We start from the raw sequence: 21,842 nt of genomic DNA on the forward strand, positions 1-21,842 counted from the left end.
TTTTTCTTTTTTTTTCTCTTTTAGAAAGGCATATTCATCCCTTAACTCCCCCAAACTTAAGATTTACAAACTCGAAGTTCAAAAAGAGAATAATCCAAACTCTACGCCCGACTCAACGCAAGGACTCAAGAAATAAGTTAGTCTAAGTCTTATCTCTAGAGCATAAGTGTAATTACATTTTTCACACAAGCAGTTTCCAAGTAACAAGGCATCACATATGATCAAGATTACTAGCCAAGAACTTATGCACATAAACTCATCATAGGACATCAACTTGGAAAACAACTTCAAGATTCATGCAAATGCAACTATATGAACTACTAACACATACTAAACACAAGCATATATAAAAAAAACACGTACTAATATGAAACTATATGAGATAATATGCTAACTATATGCATCATGCAACCTATATGAACACACACTACTACTAGTCCTTAAATTACCACCCCAAACTTTAAATATTCAATGTCCTCATTGAAGGTGATAAAAAGGATCGAATGTACCTAGAAATCGGGATCACCCTCCTCGGGTGGAGGATCAGGTGGTGAATATACCATGCCATCTCCAAACACTGGCCAATCAACCTCAACACCAATGGCTCGAAAAGCACTCCCAAGAGCCTGAGTCAAATCCTTTGCAAATCGGCGGTGAATTTCATACATGTCGTCTATGCGCCACAACCTTCTAAATTGCACATCACTTAAGAGATCAGGTGCTAGTTTGAGTTCGATTATAGGAGATTCTTCAATAGATGGTTTAAGATGCTCCTGAAAATTTCTAAGCTCTTCTACTCCTTCATCTTCGAAATCAGGATCCCCTATTAAGACGCTAACTAAGGTACATGGCCTTGGCTTTTGCTCCATCTCAAACTTTTCAACAGCTTCTAGTGGCTCCACCTTAAAGCATTCTTCTTCGTCGGTTGGAAATTTCATTGCGTTGAACACCTTAAAAGTGACACTCTGATCTTGAACTCTCATTGTAAGCTCTCCCTTTTGCACATCGATCAAAGTTTGCCCTGTAGCTAAGAACGGCCTTCCCAAGATAATGGGAATCTTCTTATCCTCCTCAAAGTCTAGAATGACAAAATCAGCAGGGAAGATGAGCTTATCCACCTTAACCAAGACATCTTCCACTATACCTCTCGGGTAAGTGATGGACCGATCAGCCAGTTGTAATGACATGTTCGTAGGTTTTGGCTCCGGCAGCCCAAGTTTCTTGAAGACAGACAACGGCATCAGATTGATACTAGCTCCCAGGTCACACAAACACTTGTCGAAAGATAACTTGCCAATAGTACACGGGATTGTGAAACTCCCTGGATCTTTCAGCTTCGGTGGCAATTTCTGCTGCAACACAGCACTACACTCCTCGGTCAAAGCCACAGTCTCCAATTCCTCAAGTTTGAGTTTCCGAGATAGAATCCCTTTCATGAATTTAGCATAACTCGGCATTTGTTCTAGAGCCTCCGCAAAAGGTATGTTGATTTGTAGTTTCTTGAAAACTTCTAGAAATTTAGCGAATTGCTTGTCGAGCTTTTGCTTTTGAAGTCTCTTCGGGAAAGGTGGAGGTGGATATACTTGCTTGACCCCAGTATCAGTTTTCGGGCTAGACTTTTCGGCTGAATCCTTGCTTGCTTCCTCGTTGATTTTATTCTTGTCAGCTTCAACAACAGTTTTTCCACTATCAGACTCAGATGAGAGCACGGGTGTTTCAACCTGTTGATCACTCTCTTCCTTGTTTCGCTCTGTTGCTGATTCTTTATCCTTCGTAACCTTTCCGGACCTCAAGGTGACAGCCTGTACCTGTTCCTTCACTTCCTTCTTGCCCGAATTGGCCTCAGTATCACTAGGAAGAGTTCCTTGTGGTCTATTAATCAACGCATTAGCAATCTGCCCAATCTGATTCTCCAAAGTTTTGATTGACACCGCTTGGCTTTTAATCATTAATTTCATCTCTTCCCATTCAGATCTTTCGTTGGAAGACTGTCCAGCCACCCCATGATTTCGTTGCTGGAATCCAGGTGGATGGAATTGCTGCTTCGGTGCAAACTGTTGTTGAAAACCAGAGGGGTTGAAAGGTCTAGCTCCTTGCTGCTGAAACTGTTGTTGCTGTTGCGGCATGAAGTTCTGATTATTGCTCCAGCTGAAATTCGGATGATTTCGATTATTCGGGTGATAAGTAGCCGGAGCTGGCTGCTGAGATCGCTGAAAATTGCTCACAAACTGAGCTGACTCGCTAGATATGGCACACTGATCAGTGGAATGTGTACCCGCACAAAGCTCACAAACTGAAGGTGGTTGCTGAATCCCTAAGTTTACCAAAGAATCCATCTTCATAGTAAGAGCCTTAATTTGAGCAGTCAAGGCTGTAGTAGCATCAACATCCAGAATCCCTGCTGCTTTGCCCTGATGAAGACGCTGAGTAGGATTCTGATATTCATTTGCAGCCATCATCTCGGTCAACTCATAAGCCTCCTCATAGCTCTTAGTCAATAGAGCTCCACCTGATGCTGCATCGAGCATTGGTCTCGATTGAGGTCCCAAGCCATTATAGAAGCAATTAATCACCATCCAATCAGGCATCCCATGATGTGGGCACTTTCGCAGCATCTCCTTGTAGCGTTCCCATGCTTCACATAAAGTTTCACCAGATAGCTGAGAGAATTGAGTGATAGCATTCCTCATTGCAGCTGTTTTGGCCATAGGGAAGAACTTAGAAAGAAATTTCTGAGCCAGATCCTCCCATGTCGTAATAGATCCTGCAGGAAGAGAATGCAACCATCCCTTAGCTTTATCCCTTAGAGAAAACGGGAACAGCCTCAATTTAATGGCATCTTCCGTAACACCATTGAACTTGAAAGTGTCACAGATCTCAATGAAGTCTCGAATATGCATATTAGGATCCTCTGTCGGAGAACCCCCAAACTGCACTGAGTTCTGTACCATCTGAATAGTGCTAGGTTTGATTTCGAAAGTGTTGGCCTGAATCGCTGGCCTGACAATGCTCGACTGAATGTCATTGATTTTCGGCTCAGAGAAAGCCTTAAGAGCCTTAGTATCATTAACTGCTGGTGGTTGATCATCCATTGTAATACTCACTGCTGTTTCTTCCTTAACCAATGCTTCTTTACGAGCCTGAGAACGTGTTCGCATACACGTCTCTCAAGTACCTGAAACACACACAAACGAACTAAAGTGAGAAAAGAATCCAAGTCAGTGAACTTTAACGACCACTGATGACAAGCACATAAACTAAAATATAACACCGAGTCCCCGGCAGCGGCGCCAAAAACTTGTTCGCACAAAATCACGCAAGCGTACGTGGTCACAAGTAGTAAAGAATCAAATTCAGTTCGTTCCCACAGAGACTGGTGTATTCAGAATTATGCACTTATGCACCAATGTATGGTTATTATTCAATGCTTAGACAAGTATCAAATTGGGTTTTGGTTTTCTACTTAACTAATTCGATTTGAATTATGAAACTAAGAATTATAAACTAAGAGAATAACGATGTACTAATGAGAATAAGACATGGGATTCTAACTTCATTATATACTTCATTCAGAGTTATGCCTTATCGATATGTGATGGTTGATAACTAATCAGATAACACGAAACTGATACACGCTAACTGTCGTTATACGTGTACCATACTGCTACACATCCACAATTAAGATAGAAGGTAAACAGACACCAATTATGCTTAGACCCTATATGTCTATAGAATTTGAAAGAATAACGGTTGAAGAACAAGTTATCTATCAAGATTACATAGGGCGATGCAAGATGGTTAAAATCACACCACTAATCATGTATATCGAATACATAATCCTATGTTCGCATGGCAAGTTCTAAATCAATATATCCACTGTCGCTTCAATAAAGATTAACACACAATCTTAGATGTTAGCTACGCATCCAAGACGAATAAGCACAACCAATACGAAGAAATCACATTCATCACACAAATAATTAAGGCAAATCAACTATTGAAATCCATATATAAATCCGCTAGAATCCCACGATAATGATTAGTTCATAATCGAACTTCTCATCATCATGGGTTCGAATGTAAACATGATACGGAATAAGAAAAACAAACTCAAAGTACTAGAATAAGAGTTAAGAAACAAATCCGAAACGAGCATCCAAAGTTACGCCTACTTCGAAGAATTACAAAAGTAAAAGCTATGAAATTCGATCTCGATCTTCTTCGTAGCCGTCACGTGCTCCTTGGAATGATTCTAGGTTATGTTTTTAATCCCCCAAGTCTTTCTTGTACTTCCCCAACGAACGGGCCTTCAAACGGATCAAAAAAGGTCAAAACGGGCCAAAAATCCCGCTCACAGCTCAGGCCGGGGCCTCAAAGCTCAGGCCGGGGCCTTACATCTCAGGCCGGGGCCTCACATCGACAAAATGCTTCTTTGCCCATAACTCTCTCCTCGGGCATCCGATTGCTTCGCCGTTTTTTTTCAATGAAAGCTATGATTCTCCTCTTCGTCCTCCTTCCAAGAACCCTACATAACACAACACTAAAAAAATATCAAAAACACCAAAAGCTTGAGGCCATTCCATCATTTTAAGTCAAAACGAAAGCTTCCAAGTGGATATGAAATCCACTTATCAGTTTGCATACCTTATATGCTATGTTTCGACATGGTTCTCATTTGGTTCTCATTTTAAGGGTTATCGCTAAAGTAACTATATGTGTGTGTGTGTGTGTATATAGAGTCTTACTCCAATAGAAACCTCCTTATTCTAAAAACTAAAAACCAAGCTGAAACATCACTAAATTCTAAAGCAAATACCACTAAATTCTTAAACAACCCCATCTTCATCTCCATCTTCACCAGCCCCACCTCCATCTTCAACAACCCCACCTCCACATTCGCCGCTGCCATCACCTCCGTCGTCGCCTCCTCCATAACCACCACCACCTCTATGCCGCCCGCCCCTCCATAACCACCACCTCCATCTCCACCTCCATTATTTCTCTAACAACACAATCTCCACCTCTATCTTCACCAGCCCCATCTTGGTCGCTGCTTCAACCTCCTTCAGCATCGTTCATACTTCTTTCTCCACCTCGGCTCAACTTCAAAACGCGGCAGAGCCGCCACTATTCTGGCAACGCTCCAACCCCCTACTTCAAGCCGCCCAGACCTCCGCTACAATCATACTTCCTCCATATCCACCACCGTCACCACCATCTGAATCGAAAATGTGAACAGATCTGGAGATTCTGAGCAATTTCTGTAACATATATTAATATTCTGGGCAGTTTATGCAACTTTTCACTAATTCCTGAAACACTTATCACTAAATCCTAAAGAGGATATCACTAAATTGTACTCAGAATATCACTAACTTGTATTGGTTTCTAGTTTTTATTTTAAGAGTGGTTTGTATTTGATCATTAGCCTATATATATATAGGAAAATGTTCCACAATCAAAGGTGGATAACTAGCTTATCCATCTAACTGATCTCTAGCCGTCCAAAAAAGGGTAATCAACGCACATAAATCAAAGTAGATATTGATTTTACATACTATAAAAGAGCGTTCACGCAACATTGTATAGTGTATATACGCTATATAATGTAGCGTAAGACCCGTTTACGCTATACAATACTGCGTTTAAAGATACTTACGTTACCTTATATTGTGTCCAGATCCACAGCCTTAAAAACACGACCTCTTCTTCCTATGCACCGTTTTTAGAGCATACAAACCCAATACACATAAAATACACAAAGTTGGATCTTTATTGGAGTTTGAAGCTTGAAACTAGAAGTTTGAAAGCTTGGATTTTTATTGGAGTTTAAAGTTTGAAATTTGAAGCTTATAGTTTAAGCTCGGAGCTTGGAGCTTTATTGGACTTCTTTATTAAGGTTATATTTCTATTAATCTCATGGCATCTTACATATTCTCAAAATTAACATCTCCCAGTAAGCCTGTTACACCTAATAAACCTAGAATTGAGATTCACGAAGAAAATGATAATGGTGAAAAGCCCCCGATAGTGAATGTTGACGATAGTGATGATGATGTTGTTGATGAGGTTGATGATGATGATGTTGTTGAGGAGGTTGGTGATGATGTTGTAGAGGAGGTTGATGATGAATGTTTTGATGATTTTTGTGACAAACAATTAAAATCTAAAAGATGATTACAATTTGAATGAAATTTGTCCTTGTGTTGGTCAATTGTTTGATAGCTTAGATGAAACGGAGATGTTCTATAGATATTATGGTAGACGTGTTGGTTTTTAGGTGATAATTAGATACACCATAGGCGTGTGAAAAGTAGGAAAATTTGTTCGCGTTTATACATATGTCGAAAGGGAGGTCGATTAGTACCCAAGTCGTTGGATGAAGATACGGATGTTCAAAAAAGAAAGAGAAATAGGGATTCTATTGGTAGAACGCATTGCTTGGCGCGGATGTACGTTGTTCATAGTGAAAAATTGAATAAATGGGAAGTGACATTAGTTGATTTAAAACACAATCACACGATGATTTCAAACGATGAAATGCTTTTTATGCAAAGGCCAAGGAATATAACTTCCGTTATTCGGTAATTAATTTTGACATTGAATAAATCGGGTATTGGGCCTTCAAAAACTTTAAACGTGTTAGGGGAGTTTGCAATCACTATCAAACTGTCTCCATTCATTGGTCGTCCTCTTCAAAAGATTCTTCTTGTATATATGATATGTGGACATTAATGGACCAAACCATGGACTCATTTAATAAAATTTTGCCACCTTGTCTGCATGACTTTAATACAACCTATCCCTCTCCATGACCAACTTACAGTACTCATCAACGATTGAGTCCTTGACTAGGTTGCCCGATGATAAGTGGATTTTACATCCACCTGGAAGCCTTCATTTATGCTGAAATTGATGGATCGTTCTCAAGTATGTGGTATTTTTGATGTGTTTTTGTGTTGATGTGTGTAGAGAACCTGGATGGAGGGAGGATGGACTTTTTCAGGCTTATACGGTGGATTGGAAGTCGAGAAATGAAGCGAAAAGAAAGAAAATCGCCCGCGCCCTGGGGGACAACAGTCTCTGTGGCAACAAACCGAATTTAATTCTATACTACTTGTGACCACGTACGCTTGCGTGATTTTGTGCGAACAAGTTTTTGGCGCCGCTGCCGGGGACTCGGTGTTATATTTTAGTTTATGTGCTTGTCATCAGTGGTCGTTAAAGTTCACCGACTTGGATTCTTTTCTCACTTTAGTTCGTTTGTGTGTGTTTCAGGTACTTGAGTAACGTGTATGCGAACACGCTCCCAGGCTCGTAAGGAAGCATTGGTAAAAGCAGAAACGATAGTGAGTACTACAATGGGTGACCAACCACCAGTGGCGAATGATACTAAGGCTCTTATGGCTTTCTCTGAGCCGAAAATCAATGATATTTAGTCGAGCATTGTCAGGCCACCACTTTTGAGATCAAAGCGAGCACTATTCAGATGGTACAGAACTTAGTGCAGTTTGGGGGTTCTCCGACTGAGGATCCTAATATGCATATTCGGGACTTCATTGAGATCTGCGATACTTTGAAGTTCAATGGTGTTACTGACGATGCCATCAAATTGAGGTTGTTCCCATTTTCTCTGAGGGATAAAGCTAAGGGATGGTTGCATTCTCTTCCTGCAGGATCTATTACTACATGGGAGGAGCTGGCTCTGAAATTTCTTACTAAGTTCTTCCCTATGGCCAAAACAGCTGCAATCAGGAATGCTATCACTCAATTCTCTCAACTATCTGGTGAAACTTTATGTGAATCTTGGGAACGCTACAAGGAGATGCTTCGAAAGTTCCCACATCATGGGATGCCTGATTGGATGGTTATTAATTGCTTCTATAATGGCTTGGGACCTCAATCGAGGCCAATGCTCGATGCAGCATCAGGCGGAGCTCTATGGGCTAAGAGCTATGATGAGGCTTATGAGTTGATCGAGATGATGGCTGCGAATGAATATCAGAACCCTACTCAGCATCTTCATCAGGACAAAGCAGCAGGGATTCTGGATTTTGATGCTACTTCAGCCATAGCTTCTCAGCTTAAGGCTCTTACTATGAAGGTGGATTCTTTGGCAAATTTGGGAAATCAGCAGCCACCTTCAGTTTGCGAGCTTTATGCGGGTGCACATTCTTCTGATGATCAGTGTGCTATATCTAGTGAGTCCGTCAGTTTGTGAGCAACTTACAGAGGTCTCAACAACCCGCTCCTCCCACTTATCATCCCAATAATCGGAATCATCCGAATTTCAGCTGGAGCAACAATCAGAACTTCGTGCCACAACAACAACAACAGTTTCAGCAGCAAGGAGCTAGGCCTTTCAACCATTCTGGTTTTCAACAACAGTTTGCACCGAAGCAGCAATTCCATCCACCTGGATTCCAGCAACAAAATCATGGGGTGGCTAGACAGTCTTCCAACGAAAGATCTGAATGGGAAGAGATGAAATAAATGATTAAAAGCCAAGCGGTGACAATCAAGACTTTGGAGAACCAGATTGGGCAGATTGCTAACGCGTTGATAAACAGACCACAAGGAACTCTTCCTAGTGATACCGAGGCCAATCCGGGTAAGAAAGAGATAAATGAACAGGTATAGGCTGTCACCTTGAGGTCCGGAAAGGTTACGAAGGAAAAAAAATTCAGCAACAGAGCGAAACAAGGAATAGAGTGATCAACATGTTGAAACACCCGTGCTCTCATTTAAGTCTGATGCTGAAAAAACTGTTGTTGGCACTGATAAGAATGAAATCAACGAGGAAGCAAGCAAGGAATCAGCCGAGAAGTCTAGTCCTAAAGCTGATATTGGGGTCAAGCAAGTATATCCACCTCCCCCTTTTCTGAAGAGACTTCAGAAGCATAAGCTCGACAAACGATTCGCTGAATTTCTAGAGGTTTTCAAGAAATTACAAATCAACGTACCTTTTACGGAGGCTCTAGAACAAATGTTGAGTTATGCTAAATTCATGAAAGGTATTCTATCTCGGAAACTCAAACTTGAGGAATTGGAGACTGTAGCTTTGACCGAGGAGTGCAGTGCGGTGTTGCATCAGAAATTGCCCCCGAAGCTGAAAGATCCGGGAAGTTTCACAATACCATGCACTATTGGCAAGTTCTCTTTCGACAAGTGCTTGTGTGACTTGGGAGCTAGTATCAATCTGATGCCATTATCTGTCTTCAAGAAACTTGGTCTACCGGAGCTGAAACCTACAAACATGTCCTTACAACTGGCTGATCGGTCCATCACATACCCGAGAGGTATAGTGGAAGATGTCTTGGTTAAAGTGGATAAGCTTATCTTCCCTGCTGATTTTGTCATCCTAGACTTCGAGGAGGATAAGCAGATTCCCATTATCTTGGGGAGGCCATTCTTAGCTACAGGCCAAACTTTGATCGATGTGCAAAAAGGAGAGCTTACAATGGGAGTTCAAGATCAGAGTGTCACTTTTAAGGTGTTCAACGCAATGAAATTTCCAACCGACGAGGAAGAATGCTTTAAGGTGGAGCCACTAGAAGCTGCTGAAAATTCTGAGATGGAGCAAAAGTTGAGGCCAGGTACTTTAGAGAGTGTATTAACAGGGGATTCTGATTTCAAAGATGAAGGATTAGCAGCGCTTAAAAATTCTCAAGAGCATCTTAACCCATATATTGAAGAAGCTCCCAAAATCGAGCTCAAACTACCACCGGATCTCTTAAGTGATGTGCAGTTTAGAAGGTTGTCACGACGCATATATGACATGCATGACATTCACCTCCGTTTTGCAAAGGATTTGACTTAGGCTCTTGGGAGTGCTTTTCGAGCCATTGGTGTTGAGGTTAATTGGCCAGTGTTTGGAGATGGCATGGTGTATCAACCGCCTGATCCTCCACCCCGGGAGGGTGATCCTCCCGACTTCTAGGTATGCTCTCATCCTTATTATCACCTTCAATGAGGACATTGAATATTTTAAGTTTGGGGGCGGTAATCTAAGGATTAGTATTATATTAGTAGTATAGCGTAGCATGTTCATATAGGATGCATGATGCATTTAGCTTATTATGTCATAGTATTGCATATTTTATCTGTTTTTATTTAGTATTCTGTTATATGAGTGATAGTAGTGTGCATATAGTTGCAATTGCATAAATCATGATTGTGGTCGGCCGAGTTGATTTTCTATGATGAGTTTATGTGCATAATTTCTTGGCTAGTAGTCTTGATCATATATGATGTCTTGTTACTTGGAAAATGCTTGTGTGGAAATTGTAATTACACTTATGCTCTAGAGATAAGACTTAAACTAACTTATTTCTTGAGTCTTTGCGTTGAGTCGGGCGTAGAGTTTGGATTATTCCCTTTGTGAACTTAGAGTTTGTAAATCTTAAGTTTGGGGGAGTTAAGGGATGAATATGCCTTTCTAAAAAAAAAGAAAAAAAAAGAGAAAACAAGAAGAATAAATAGAATCAGGTACTCCTTTGAGATCAATGGGTAATATGCAATGTCATGTGAAAGGGACGATCCATGTACTTGTGCTGGTATTAAGTGCAGAATTAGAATAAGCAAATTCTTGGTGACTTTTCACAACCCTTGGTTACTGGAGAAATACTTGATTTAAAAAAAAAGAATAAGGAAGTTGAATGGCGGTCTTGACTCACTTGCACTGAGAAGTGTCCCAACCTTAGACTTAGCAAGAGAAAAAAAAATATAGAAAAAAAATAGGATATGCATAGAATTTCTTTAGTGACCTTAACTATAGTTAACTCGAATGTGACGAAGTGTTTAAACCTTATTCTTATTAACGGCTCATAGTGCTGTTGAAGTTTGATAGTCTTAGTTTTGTCTCGTGAGAGAGAATGTTACACACACGATGCACTTCACACTTGTGGTGGAAGAGAACTTGGCTAGTATGTGAGATAGGCGAATGTCGAGGATGTTGTTAGGTCCAAAGTATCGTAGAAGGGGGGGTTGAATACGATACTCACTACAATTTAAAATTCTTTCGAATCTTGCGGATAAACAAATTGCAGTTCTGTAATGGGTTTCGTGTTCCGGATATTTATTGGGTCGATTTCTGAGGATATGAAAATATTAAACCAACACACAATATTTTCCAAGGTATATCTGTATATTGATAAATACCTCGAAGGGTGCTATAAATCCAAACCCGACGGTTGGCTACAATGGCCACTACTCTCAATATTACAAACTCTAACCACTACGGATATTTCTATTACAAAGCTAGGCTAGGGTGTATGTATAGTGGGAGTAGCTGTGCATAGCACTTGGCCATTTCATCCCGAAGGATGGACAATGAATTGTGAGAACACAAGTCACATATTTATAGGCTTTCATAACTAACCATGGTTAACGAGTTCGTCCTGGACGACTTGAGTTCGTCCTGGACGGATTCGATTTAACAAAATAAATCTAACTCCAAGATACTCCATAGTGAATGTGCTCCCTTGTTCTCTCTCATCTCTTGGAGACAAACTTTGACTTGGTCAAAGTTTGCTCCTCAAGAGTGTGGATACTCCATTGTGATGTACTTAGAAAATTTTCTAAGTGAGGAAGAGCCTTTGACTTTTGGTCAAATGTTGCTCCTCACATAGCTTCCTTGTTCTCTCTCATCACTTGGGGACGAACTTTGACTTGGTCAAAGTTTGCTCCTCAAGAGTGTGGATACTCCATTGTGATGTACTTAGAAAATTTTCTAAGTGAGGAAGAGCCTTTGACTTTTGGTCAAATGTTGTTCCTCACATAGCTTCCTTGTTCTCTCTCATCACTTGGGGACGAACTTTGACTTGGTCAAAGTTTGCTCCTCAAGAGTGCATTGTCTTCACTTGTGATGATACTTAGAGAATTTTCTAAGTGAGGAAGAGCTGTTGACTTCGGTCAAATGTTGCTCCTCACATAGTAAAAGCTTTCCTTGTTATCATTCCTTTGACTGAGATTGACTTGAGTTTGCTCCTCTCCCTACTTAGCCAAATTAGCTCAAATCTTGAGTTGGCACAAATCATATATTATATATATTATATTATATTCATAATATTATATAAATATATGTATAAATAAAGATATACATATAAATATATATAAATAATATTTATATAAACATATAGTAATATATATATACATATATTTAAATATATTCTCATATATTTAAATATATATAATATACATATAATTATATGTAAATATAAATATTAATATATATATATATATATATAGAATATATATAATTACCTATACATATAAATATACATATATTTATGCACATAATATAATATATATATATATACACTTAAATATATAAATGTTTATGTAAAATATAAATACATATACTATATACATATATATTTATTTAAATATATATACATATAAATATACATATACATATGTTTAAAAACATATATACATATATATTGTATATATTATATTTAATTAAATATACATATATACATATATAATTATATTTGTACATATACAAATATATAAGTGCACACATATATAAAATGTCACTTCCTGATATGGCTTTCTGTGGAAGCTTTGACATATGGCATTTGAGCAGTAAGCTTTGGCATAGCTGGCATTTGGCTTGGCTTGGCTTTGGAACAAATGACTTGATATGATTGGATCAATTCTTCGATCGATAAATACTTTGCAAAGCTCCGTACGTGCTGACGCTTAGTGCACTGGTCTGGTTCACAAGCGACTAACACTGAAGTTAAATATTGTACCGTCTTTGTCAGCAAACATTGATCAGTCGGTTCCGGGTTAGTTTATGCTTCAGTTTGTTGATTATAAATAACCAACCAAGATATATAGAAATATCTTGCTTCAAGAGTTGCACTGAAATCTTTCGAGTACTTGGACAACATCTTCATTGCTTCCGCAATCTTGAATACTTCAATCTTTATTCTTCACTGAGGCATGAACATATTAATGAACTTCTTCCAGTGAACTTATTCCTTCAAGACTGTAGATGGCTTCTTCAACCTTTGTCTTCGTATCTTCCGATTTCGGTGCAGGCGTAGTGTTATTTACTTGTCCCGTTCTACTGTTGAGTTATCATCCCTATGTAACAGATAGGGTTGTCTTTACATTTAGACTTACAATCTCCCCCTATTTGTTTGTTAATCATAACAAGCAAATCCTCTGGAGGATAACTCAACTAACACTAGAAAAAGTAAAGCCCTGGACTAGTAAATAATGCTACAAAGTTTCTGGATCATATAATACATTTCCAGATTTCATGAATAGAAATAAAAAAAATGTGCATATCACCCTTTATTTCTCTTGTTCTTGCTTACCTGCCTGAAAATCCTCATAGTCTGTCTTGAAGAGAATTCAAAACATTCCATTATGCAAAGAACAATCAGCAGCTTCATTGAATTCTTCAGTGGTAATGAATAAGTTCCTGTCTACCACTTACTGAAGAATAAATGTATCACTTTATACATCTCCTCCCGTTACCTTGATCAGGTTCCCCTTAGTTATAAGTAGTTATCTTCCCTTTAGATGAAAGATCAATGCTCCTCCTTAGTTGAAAGAAGAATCTCCCCTCAGTAGTATACCGCTAAAGAGTAGTTTACTCCCCCTTAGTTGTAGACAGCAGAAGAAAGCTAACTTACTTTTTCTTCCCTTTTTCATATATTCTCCCCCTAAATATATTCTCCCCCTTAGTTGTGGAATCCTCCGAGGATATGTGATATCAAATATGGTCAAGGAACGAGTACAATACTTCCTGTACCAAAAGATAATCTCCCCATAGAGAACTAAACAACACTAAAGCTGGGGTCGAAGAAAGAGTTCAGAAGAAGGGTTTACTTTGATTGGGTTGGTCCCTATGCTGAAAGAATAGGTTCCAAATGGAAAAGTAATGAGTAAAATTAACATTCTAGTAACAACATCCACTTTGTCTTTAGGTATAAATTTGGTAATTAGTAGGTGTCTCACTAAAATGTTCTGCAGGTGTATCACTCAACACTCAATTTTCTCTCGGTTTTTGGGTAAGGGTGTCACTCACGAGTTCTGTAAGTGTATCCCTCAACACAAATACTGAGCTTCCAGAATGCTGAGTACCTGCAAGAAAATCACCTTAGCCACCCTTAAAGGGGGTCACCGGTGGTGCAATGGGAGTTCGTAATTCCCAGTCCCTACAGACTCATCAGATAAATCCGAATCATGGTCCACAAGTTGCCAACCACTAAGTGGCTTATCCAATTAAGGATCCAGAGTTGTTTGCTCTGGGAGGTTAGACAAAGGCTTAATTATGGCAAAGGCCTAAGTCCTCCTCAATGTCTGTGAAGACACTTGATTCAAGTGAATCATCAACCATAAGTTCACACCGTGAAATGGAATGAACCATAGTTGCTTCCGTCAATTCTTTCAACAACTTGTGAGCTTTCAATAATTATTATTTTATGTACCTCACAAGTGTTTCACTCTTCTCAATATCCTATGTGTTTGCACTCACTCATGCTCACATATTTATCATTCTATCATCTCACTAGTTCTTCTCAGAATCTCACCAAGTGTTTAACTCTCAATGTTTGGCTCACAGTGTTTCTCTCAGCACTCAAAGTATGGTCTTCTGTACCTGCATGAGAAAATCACCATAGCCCCTTCAAGAGAGGTCACTGGCGGTGCAATGGGGTTTCGTAAATCCCCGATCCTCAACTGACTCATCAATAAATTGACTCATAGTCAGAGAGTTGCCGATCTCCTATAAATAGGAAATCCAGTCCAATTGGATCCAGATCTGTTCTTATCTGGGGAGGGAGACGAGAATCCTGAAGATTTGGCAATTGAGATCCTCGTTTCCTCCTAACACCTGTAAAGGCATCAACCATCTTATCTACCGTAAAATGGTAAATGAAGAAGTTGCTTCTGGAACAAAACCTTTAACCTTACTGTGCACTCTCTTGTATTGTGTCCATAAGATTTTTGCTTAGGCTCTTCATCAGAGTGATTACTGATGATGTGCTTGACTCAATACAAGATACACTGGCTGACGAGCGAATTTCAATGGACTCATCTTGTTGAGAGAATGATTCCAGAGACTGTTTTATTGCCTTTTCAGCTCTATATTCTTTTGAGAAAATACAGATGAGCAACAGTTACCTCAATTTTGAAAACACCTTTTCTCCTTGAGAGGTAGAGCTGTGGGTACACTATCCCTCACATCCTTATTTGCTGCAACAAGTACAGTTTCTCCCTCATTGACCTCTAGTCTAATAAGTTCCTTATTACTCCAGGGGAAAAGTTGGGATGTGTTCTGAATTTGGTTTTATAGTCTGGGATAAAGATTGTTGGTTTTCAACCTTATGACTATCTAGGAAAGCCAAGAGGCTGATTAAGTTCCAAAGAACAGAAAGAGATATAAATGCACTTTGGAAAATCTATGATATTGAATGAAAGCAATTGCATTTAATCTTTTGAGAAAAATGAATCAATTGTGACTGTAAAATGATTTTCATAAAGAATGACAATCACAACCGATGAAAGAATCGAAGTTTTCCTTTAAAAACTGGTTTGAGTACGAGAGTCTGAATCTATTCATAAAAAGTTTAAATGAACTTGTCTTTGAAGAAGACACAGACTCCTGTTTCTCACTACAATTTTAAAAAGGAAACAAGAAAATTTATGTGCTACAGTGTATAAAGCATTCGCCACGCTAATTAGTGAAAAGGCCTCATACTAGCACATCGTCAAAACAGACGCTGCAAGTGACAAAGATCACCAAGTACACAAATACAAGATAATCAATGTCTCGTCCTATGACGCTACATGTATAGATGCAAAATATTCTAAGAAATATTTATGAAATAGAGTAGTGGATACCAATTGTTGAAATCAATTGATAAGAAAATTTCTTTGAAGAAACTCACCACTCCAGAACATAAATATGAGACAGAATAAAGATTATGTTGTCTCCCTTGTACTCAGAATATTAAACACCTAAAATATATTAGCACCAATGGTTTTAAGAAATATGCAACAATATTTCACCAGTGCCAATACATCACAATCAATTCAAAAATAAAACATCAATAAAGCATCAAAAATAGATACCAATTAAATATTTCAAAAATGAATCAATCATGCTTCTGTTATTCTATCAAAGTCAATCATGAAACAAATAAGCATATAATTGTCATGGATCACAATTTAACTAAGATAAAATAATAATTACCTACGCAATATCATATGATTATCAGATGAGCATATAACAACTAAAATCATGACAATCATACAAAGATATTCGCAAGCCCGAGGGAAAGTTGAAGAAAAGTTCACAAGTCCTATACATGTAATCATTAAACACAAGTGAATTCACACAACTCCTCGCAGAAAAATATTAACAATTAATATTAGTGATCTACATATAAGCATGCAAAAATATCACTAACACTAAAAGTATCACAACTATATGCAGTTAGACATGAAATGAAATATCAATTAATAAATCATCAAATATCCAACACAAATAGTTATGCTTCAAGTATATACACTAATTGAAAGGCATATGTTTAGCCTATTTGTATTTAAAGAGGTACAACTCAACTTAGATAAGAAAGCTCAGTAAATAGCAAGTCACCGGAATCCGTACGAAGAACGTCAAATGATTTATCGGAATTTTATGTCAGAAAAATTCCAGGATGCTGCTGCAGTCCACTGAGAGAAGTTCATTAATATGTTCAAGCCTCAGTGCACAAATAATCTTTTGTGGCACATCCAGGAGTTCAGAAGGTATGAAGTTTCTATACTTTATTATTCAGATGATTCCAATTTATGAAGAAGAACTTACAAGACGAAGACTCGACGAACAAGCCACAGCTTAATTGTTTTAATGACGAAGAATATTTTATTCAGCTAGATACAGATGAACCAGACAGTACATTTGTGTGTCAGCTACTCGGATTAAATATTCTACGTCAAACAAAGGTGGTAGTTCAATCGACTGACAATTCAAGACGAAGTTATTAAAGTTTCAAAGAAGACAGAAGCTCTTCTAAAGAAGGAAAGTGATTAAATATTAAATAGATTATATATATTCACTTCTAATATAATTATATTAGTTGTATATTTTATTTAGTAAATTAATTCCCTCTCAAATTAATTTATCTAATGAATATATTCAACTAGTTTAATTAAGTGGATTATATTCTATTTATTATTTAGTGAACAAATCACTTTAAAGCACTACAATATTAGTTAGACAAACAATTGCTTTGTCTAGCTCCTTTAAAGACACTCCAAGACATTTAAATGCTTTGTCCTACCTTATTTCTCATCACATGCCAAGACAAAGCACATGTACTTTGGAAAAGCAAGCCAAGACTACTCCAAGACAAAGACAAGCCTTGTCTTTCTAAATGCTCCCATCTAATGGAGCAAAGACATGCCATGCCTTGTTTCTCTTTGTCTTACCTTGCTTTCTTTTGTCTTTCCCTTCTTTACTTTATCATGACAAGTACTAAAGTTGTCATGCTTAGCTTTTAGTTGTCTTACCTTGTCTTGTATTGTCATGACAAAGCTACTAGTTTGTCCTAGCTTGCCATACTTTGTCATGTCTTTCTTTAATTGTCTAAGCCTTAGTTGTCTTAGTAGTTCAAATGGTTTTGCCTATAAATATGGCCACCATTCTTCATTTCTAAGTGTTCATTCACTTTGACAAACACAAGCACTTGTAAAAGCTTTCAAGTTTTGCTAAAACTTGCTATTGTTACATCCACAGTTTTACTGTGCTTTGTTACCGGTTATTTTAATCACTAATCTAGAATATACCATGTCGAATTTATTCTACGAACATTAGTGGACATTAAAACTGAACCAATTTAATTATATAACGACTTCAAACATTGTTATATTAATTAATTAAAATCTGATTAAAAAAATTATATTCCAATCAGATTTATTCCGCGATTATTTTGTGACGATTGTATTCACCCCCCCCCTTCTACAATCGCTTCCGGACCTAACAATTGGTATCAGAGCGGTTAATACGAATATACCGTGTTAGATCCTATACACACTCTGAAACGTCCAAATAATATTTTATTCGAATTAATTTTATTCCAAAAATTAATTTTAATATTATATTATTTTTCTTTCAATTTCTATATCTCATCCAAACACTATACACTTTTAAATCTTCAAAATGAGTACACAAAAGATTAGTAGCATTAAAATCCCACCGTTCAGCAAAGAACACTTTGGCTTATGGAAGAGACACATGTTATTATTCCTTCGAACTGCCAATAGAAAATATATTGGGATATTGAACAAGGGTGTTACTACTCCGACGAATGTCATATTATCACACGAAGTAGATGGTGTGATAATTCCTCATAAAACTGTTCCAAAAGAACCCTCTGAGTATACTGATGAAGAAAATGAGCTAATGAATTTAGATGATGCTCTTCAACTAATATTAGTTGAATCTCTAGACCCTGTCATGTACAATGCTGTTGTGAACTGTACAAATGCAAAGCAAATCTGGGATACACTAGAGATCATAAACGAAGGCTCAGAAGAGGTTAGGGAAAACAAGAAAGAAATACTGATGGCTCAGTATGAACAGTTTGGTTCCAATCCCGGAGAAGGGATTTCAGAAGTGTTTATCAGATTTAATAACTTGATTAATAATCTAAATCTGAACGGGAAATATTATGACAACAAAGAAATGAATCTGAAGTTTCTCTTAACACTTCCTGAACATCTGGAACACAGAATCACTGCAATCAGGGAAAGCAGAGATCTGCATGAGATATCTCTGGAGAGACTCTACGGGGTTTTAAAAACGTATGAACTTGAACAAGTTCAGACAAAGCAGAGATATGGCTGGGGTAAAACACTTGGGAACTCGAGAGCTTTAATTGTTGAAACACCTCAACTGGAAGAAAAGAAGGATGTTGTTGTTCCTTCTAAAACCATTCAGGAATTTGTTGTGCCTGAGATGGGTCAGACTGTTTCTTCTAGTGGTGATGATGAGTTCTACACAATGGAAGAGTTGGAGCAATTAGAAGATCAATCTCTATCACTGTTTGCCAAGAAGTTTGGAAACATGAGATTCAGGAAGAACCCTTCTTACAAATACAAACCCTTTGCTAACAAGTTTCAAAAGGGAGGTTCTTCATCTTCTTCCAACAAAGGAGGATACAAGACTGGAATGGTTGATCGAAGTAAGTTTAAATGTTTCAACTGTGGTGAACCTGGACACTTTGCAACTGAGTGCAAGCAACCCAAGGTTCAAGGAAAGAGAAAAGATTCCTATGATGAGCTGAAGCAGAAGTATGATGCCTTAGTGAAAAAGCATCAGGGTACTTCTGGAAGTCAAAGCTTCAAGAACAAATCATATCTAGCAGAAGGGAAAAGCTGGGATGATACAGATAGTGATGAAGAGGAGCAGCTTGGAAATGTTGCTTTCATGGCTAGATCTGCATCATCTTCACCTCCTCATGCTGGAAGCTCTCTGGTAGATCCTACATGCCCTAAACTTTTTATGCAATTGGGATTAGATAGAGATGATGCTATTAAAAAGTTGAAAGCTGCCATTCTTAAGAACAATGCTTTAGTCTTAGAAATTCATGATTATAAAATGAATGAGATGAAAGTATTAAAGCCTAAAATTGAAAAACTGACTATGGATTTAGAACATCAATTTGCTAAAGTCAGAGTTTTAGAAAAGAGTGAAACTGCTTTAAAACTTCAGGTAGAAGAAGAAAGAATTAGGTGTAAAGCCTTTAAGGATGCCTCCACTTTAGTCAAAGAGATAAATGATCAACAGGAGATTAACAGAACTGTTGAAATAGGTTATGACTATAACAAATCTGTAGGCAAGGCTAGTAACATTACTCCTTTTAAGAAGAGTGCTGAGGAAAGAGGGATACCTTTTGTTTTGAAAGATTCCCCTCAACCACTGTTTAAATCCTCAGAAGCTGAACCCCTGTTAGAGACACCTATTGTCATTAACTATGAACTCAAACAGGAAGACCTTAAACTGAAAGAGAGTAATGAGAAGAGAGATGAGATCCTGACATCACTGAAACCAATAAAAGTGAAAGGCAATGTTAGGTTGCCTAATGCTTGTTTAGGTGTCAACTCAGAAAGAACAAAATTCAACAAGCCTAATAATTTTGTGAATAGTAATAACATAGACAATAGATGCCATTCTACTGAGAACTTCAAATCTGTCAACAAAGTTAGAGTAGAATCTATTGATGTTCCTACTGTTGTGAATGATATTCCTGTTGCCCATGTTTTTGATGCATGTCATAAATATTGTGGTGTTGATAACTGTATGCTTTGTGCTTTCAATACTATGTCTGCTTATTTTAGAAATTTGCATGCTAAAAATGAAAACACATCCCCAAGACAACACACAAACTGCAAGCATGCTAGGGCAAAGACTGCTAGTCCTCCTCGTGTTAGGAAGGAGACTTATGTTCCAAAGCCTAAAACGAAAGTTTACAAGGCTGTTGTTAAGGAAGTAAGTTCAGTCAAGTCAGAATCGAATGTCAGTCCAAAAGGCTCTGTTGTCTTACCAGATACAAATCAATTCTTTAAGTATGCTGGACCCAATCAAGTGTGGGTCCGAAAGATTGTTTAATCAGTTGTCTTGTGCAGGGTGCCAGAGGAAATGTACGAGTTGTTTGGGTGCTTGACAGTGGAGCGTCAAGGCACATGACTGGCATGAATTCCCTGCTGACAGAAGTAAGAGAGGCAACTGGCCCTTCAGTTACTTTTGCTGACAATAGCAAAGGTTGAACTGTAGGATATGGCAAGTACAAAGTTGGAAAGATCATCATAGAAGAGATTGCTATAGTTGAAGGACTTGAACATAATCTCCTCAGTATCAGTCAGTTCTGTGACAAGGGATAATCTGTTCATTTTGAAAAGGAGACATGTACAATCAGACATATCAAGAATGAACGTCCTTCACTATTTGGCATAAGGAAAGGTGATATCTATGTAGCTGACTTATCTTCTGGACCAGGAAATGCAATACAGTGTTTTTATGCAAAGGCATCTGCTGAAGATAGTTGGTTATGGCATAAGAAGCTCTCACATCTCAACTTCAAAACTATGAACTCTCTGGTCAAGAGAGATCTAGTGAGAGGATTGCCTTCCCTAGAATTTACAACTGATGATATCTGTGAAGCTTGTCAGAAAGGAAAAGCAAAGAGAGCATCTCACAAAAGCAAGACCATCAATAGCATCACTGATCCATTGCAGCTATTGCATATGGATTTGTTTGGCCCAGTGAATGTTATGTCAATTGATGGAGGAAGATATGCTTTGGTTATTGTGGATGACTTCTCAAAATTTACTTGGGTTTACTTCCTATCTTCCAAGGATGAAACTCCCCTGACAGTAATTGATCATATCAAGAAAGTTGAATTAGAAAAGGGTGTTCCTGTAAAAGCTATAAGGTCAGATAATGGTACGGAGTTTAAGAATCAAACTTTGGTCAACTATTACTCTGAAAAAGGAATTAACAGACAGTATTCAGCACCAAGGACTCCTCAACAGAATGGAGTCATCGAAAGAAAGAATCGTACACTGATTGAAGCTGCAAGGACAATGATTGCTGAAGCAAAGCTTCCTTTGTACTTTTGGGCTGAAGCTGTGAGCACTGCCTGTTATACCCAGAATCGAACTTTGATCAATAAGGATCACATGAAAACTCCATTTCAGCTATTTAACAACAAGAAACCATATGTCAAACATCTTCATGTCTTTGGAGCTAAATGCTTTGTTCTCAAGGATGGAGAAGAGCATTTGAACAAGTTTGAACCAAAGGCATATGAAGCTAT

General features: G+C 38.0%; 1 protein-coding gene and 2 non-coding genes across 3 annotated transcripts; 2 read left to right on the forward strand and 1 right to left on the reverse strand.

Annotated features, from left to right (window-relative positions):
• The first annotated feature begins 2,586 nt into the window (after window positions 1–2,586).
• LOC135150020 (small nucleolar RNA R71) lies at window positions 2,587–2,693 on the forward strand. Its single transcript, XR_010288375.1, has one exon. It is a non-coding gene; the product is annotated as a small nucleolar RNA R71 (small nucleolar RNA).
• A 5,054-nt stretch (window positions 2,694–7,747) lies between these two features.
• Window positions 7,748–7,854, reverse strand: LOC135150038 (small nucleolar RNA R71). The gene has a single exon (XR_010288392.1). It is a non-coding gene; the product is annotated as a small nucleolar RNA R71 (small nucleolar RNA).
• A 130-nt stretch (window positions 7,855–7,984) lies between these two features.
• On the forward strand, window positions 7,985–9,820 carry LOC135152966 (uncharacterized). Its single transcript, XM_064094422.1, has 3 exons — window positions 7,985–8,209; window positions 8,548–8,634; window positions 8,750–9,820. The coding sequence occupies exons 1-3, from the start codon at window positions 7,985–7,987 to the stop codon at window positions 9,818–9,820; spliced, it is 1,383 nt and encodes a 460-aa protein (XP_063950492.1).
• Window positions 9,821–21,842: the final 12,022 nt, after the last annotated feature.

Source organism: Daucus carota, chromosome 1, assembly GCF_001625215.2.
Source record: "Daucus carota subsp. sativus chromosome 1, DH1 v3.0, whole genome shotgun sequence".
NCBI lineage: Eukaryota > Viridiplantae > Streptophyta > Magnoliopsida > Apiales > Apiaceae > Daucus > Daucus carota.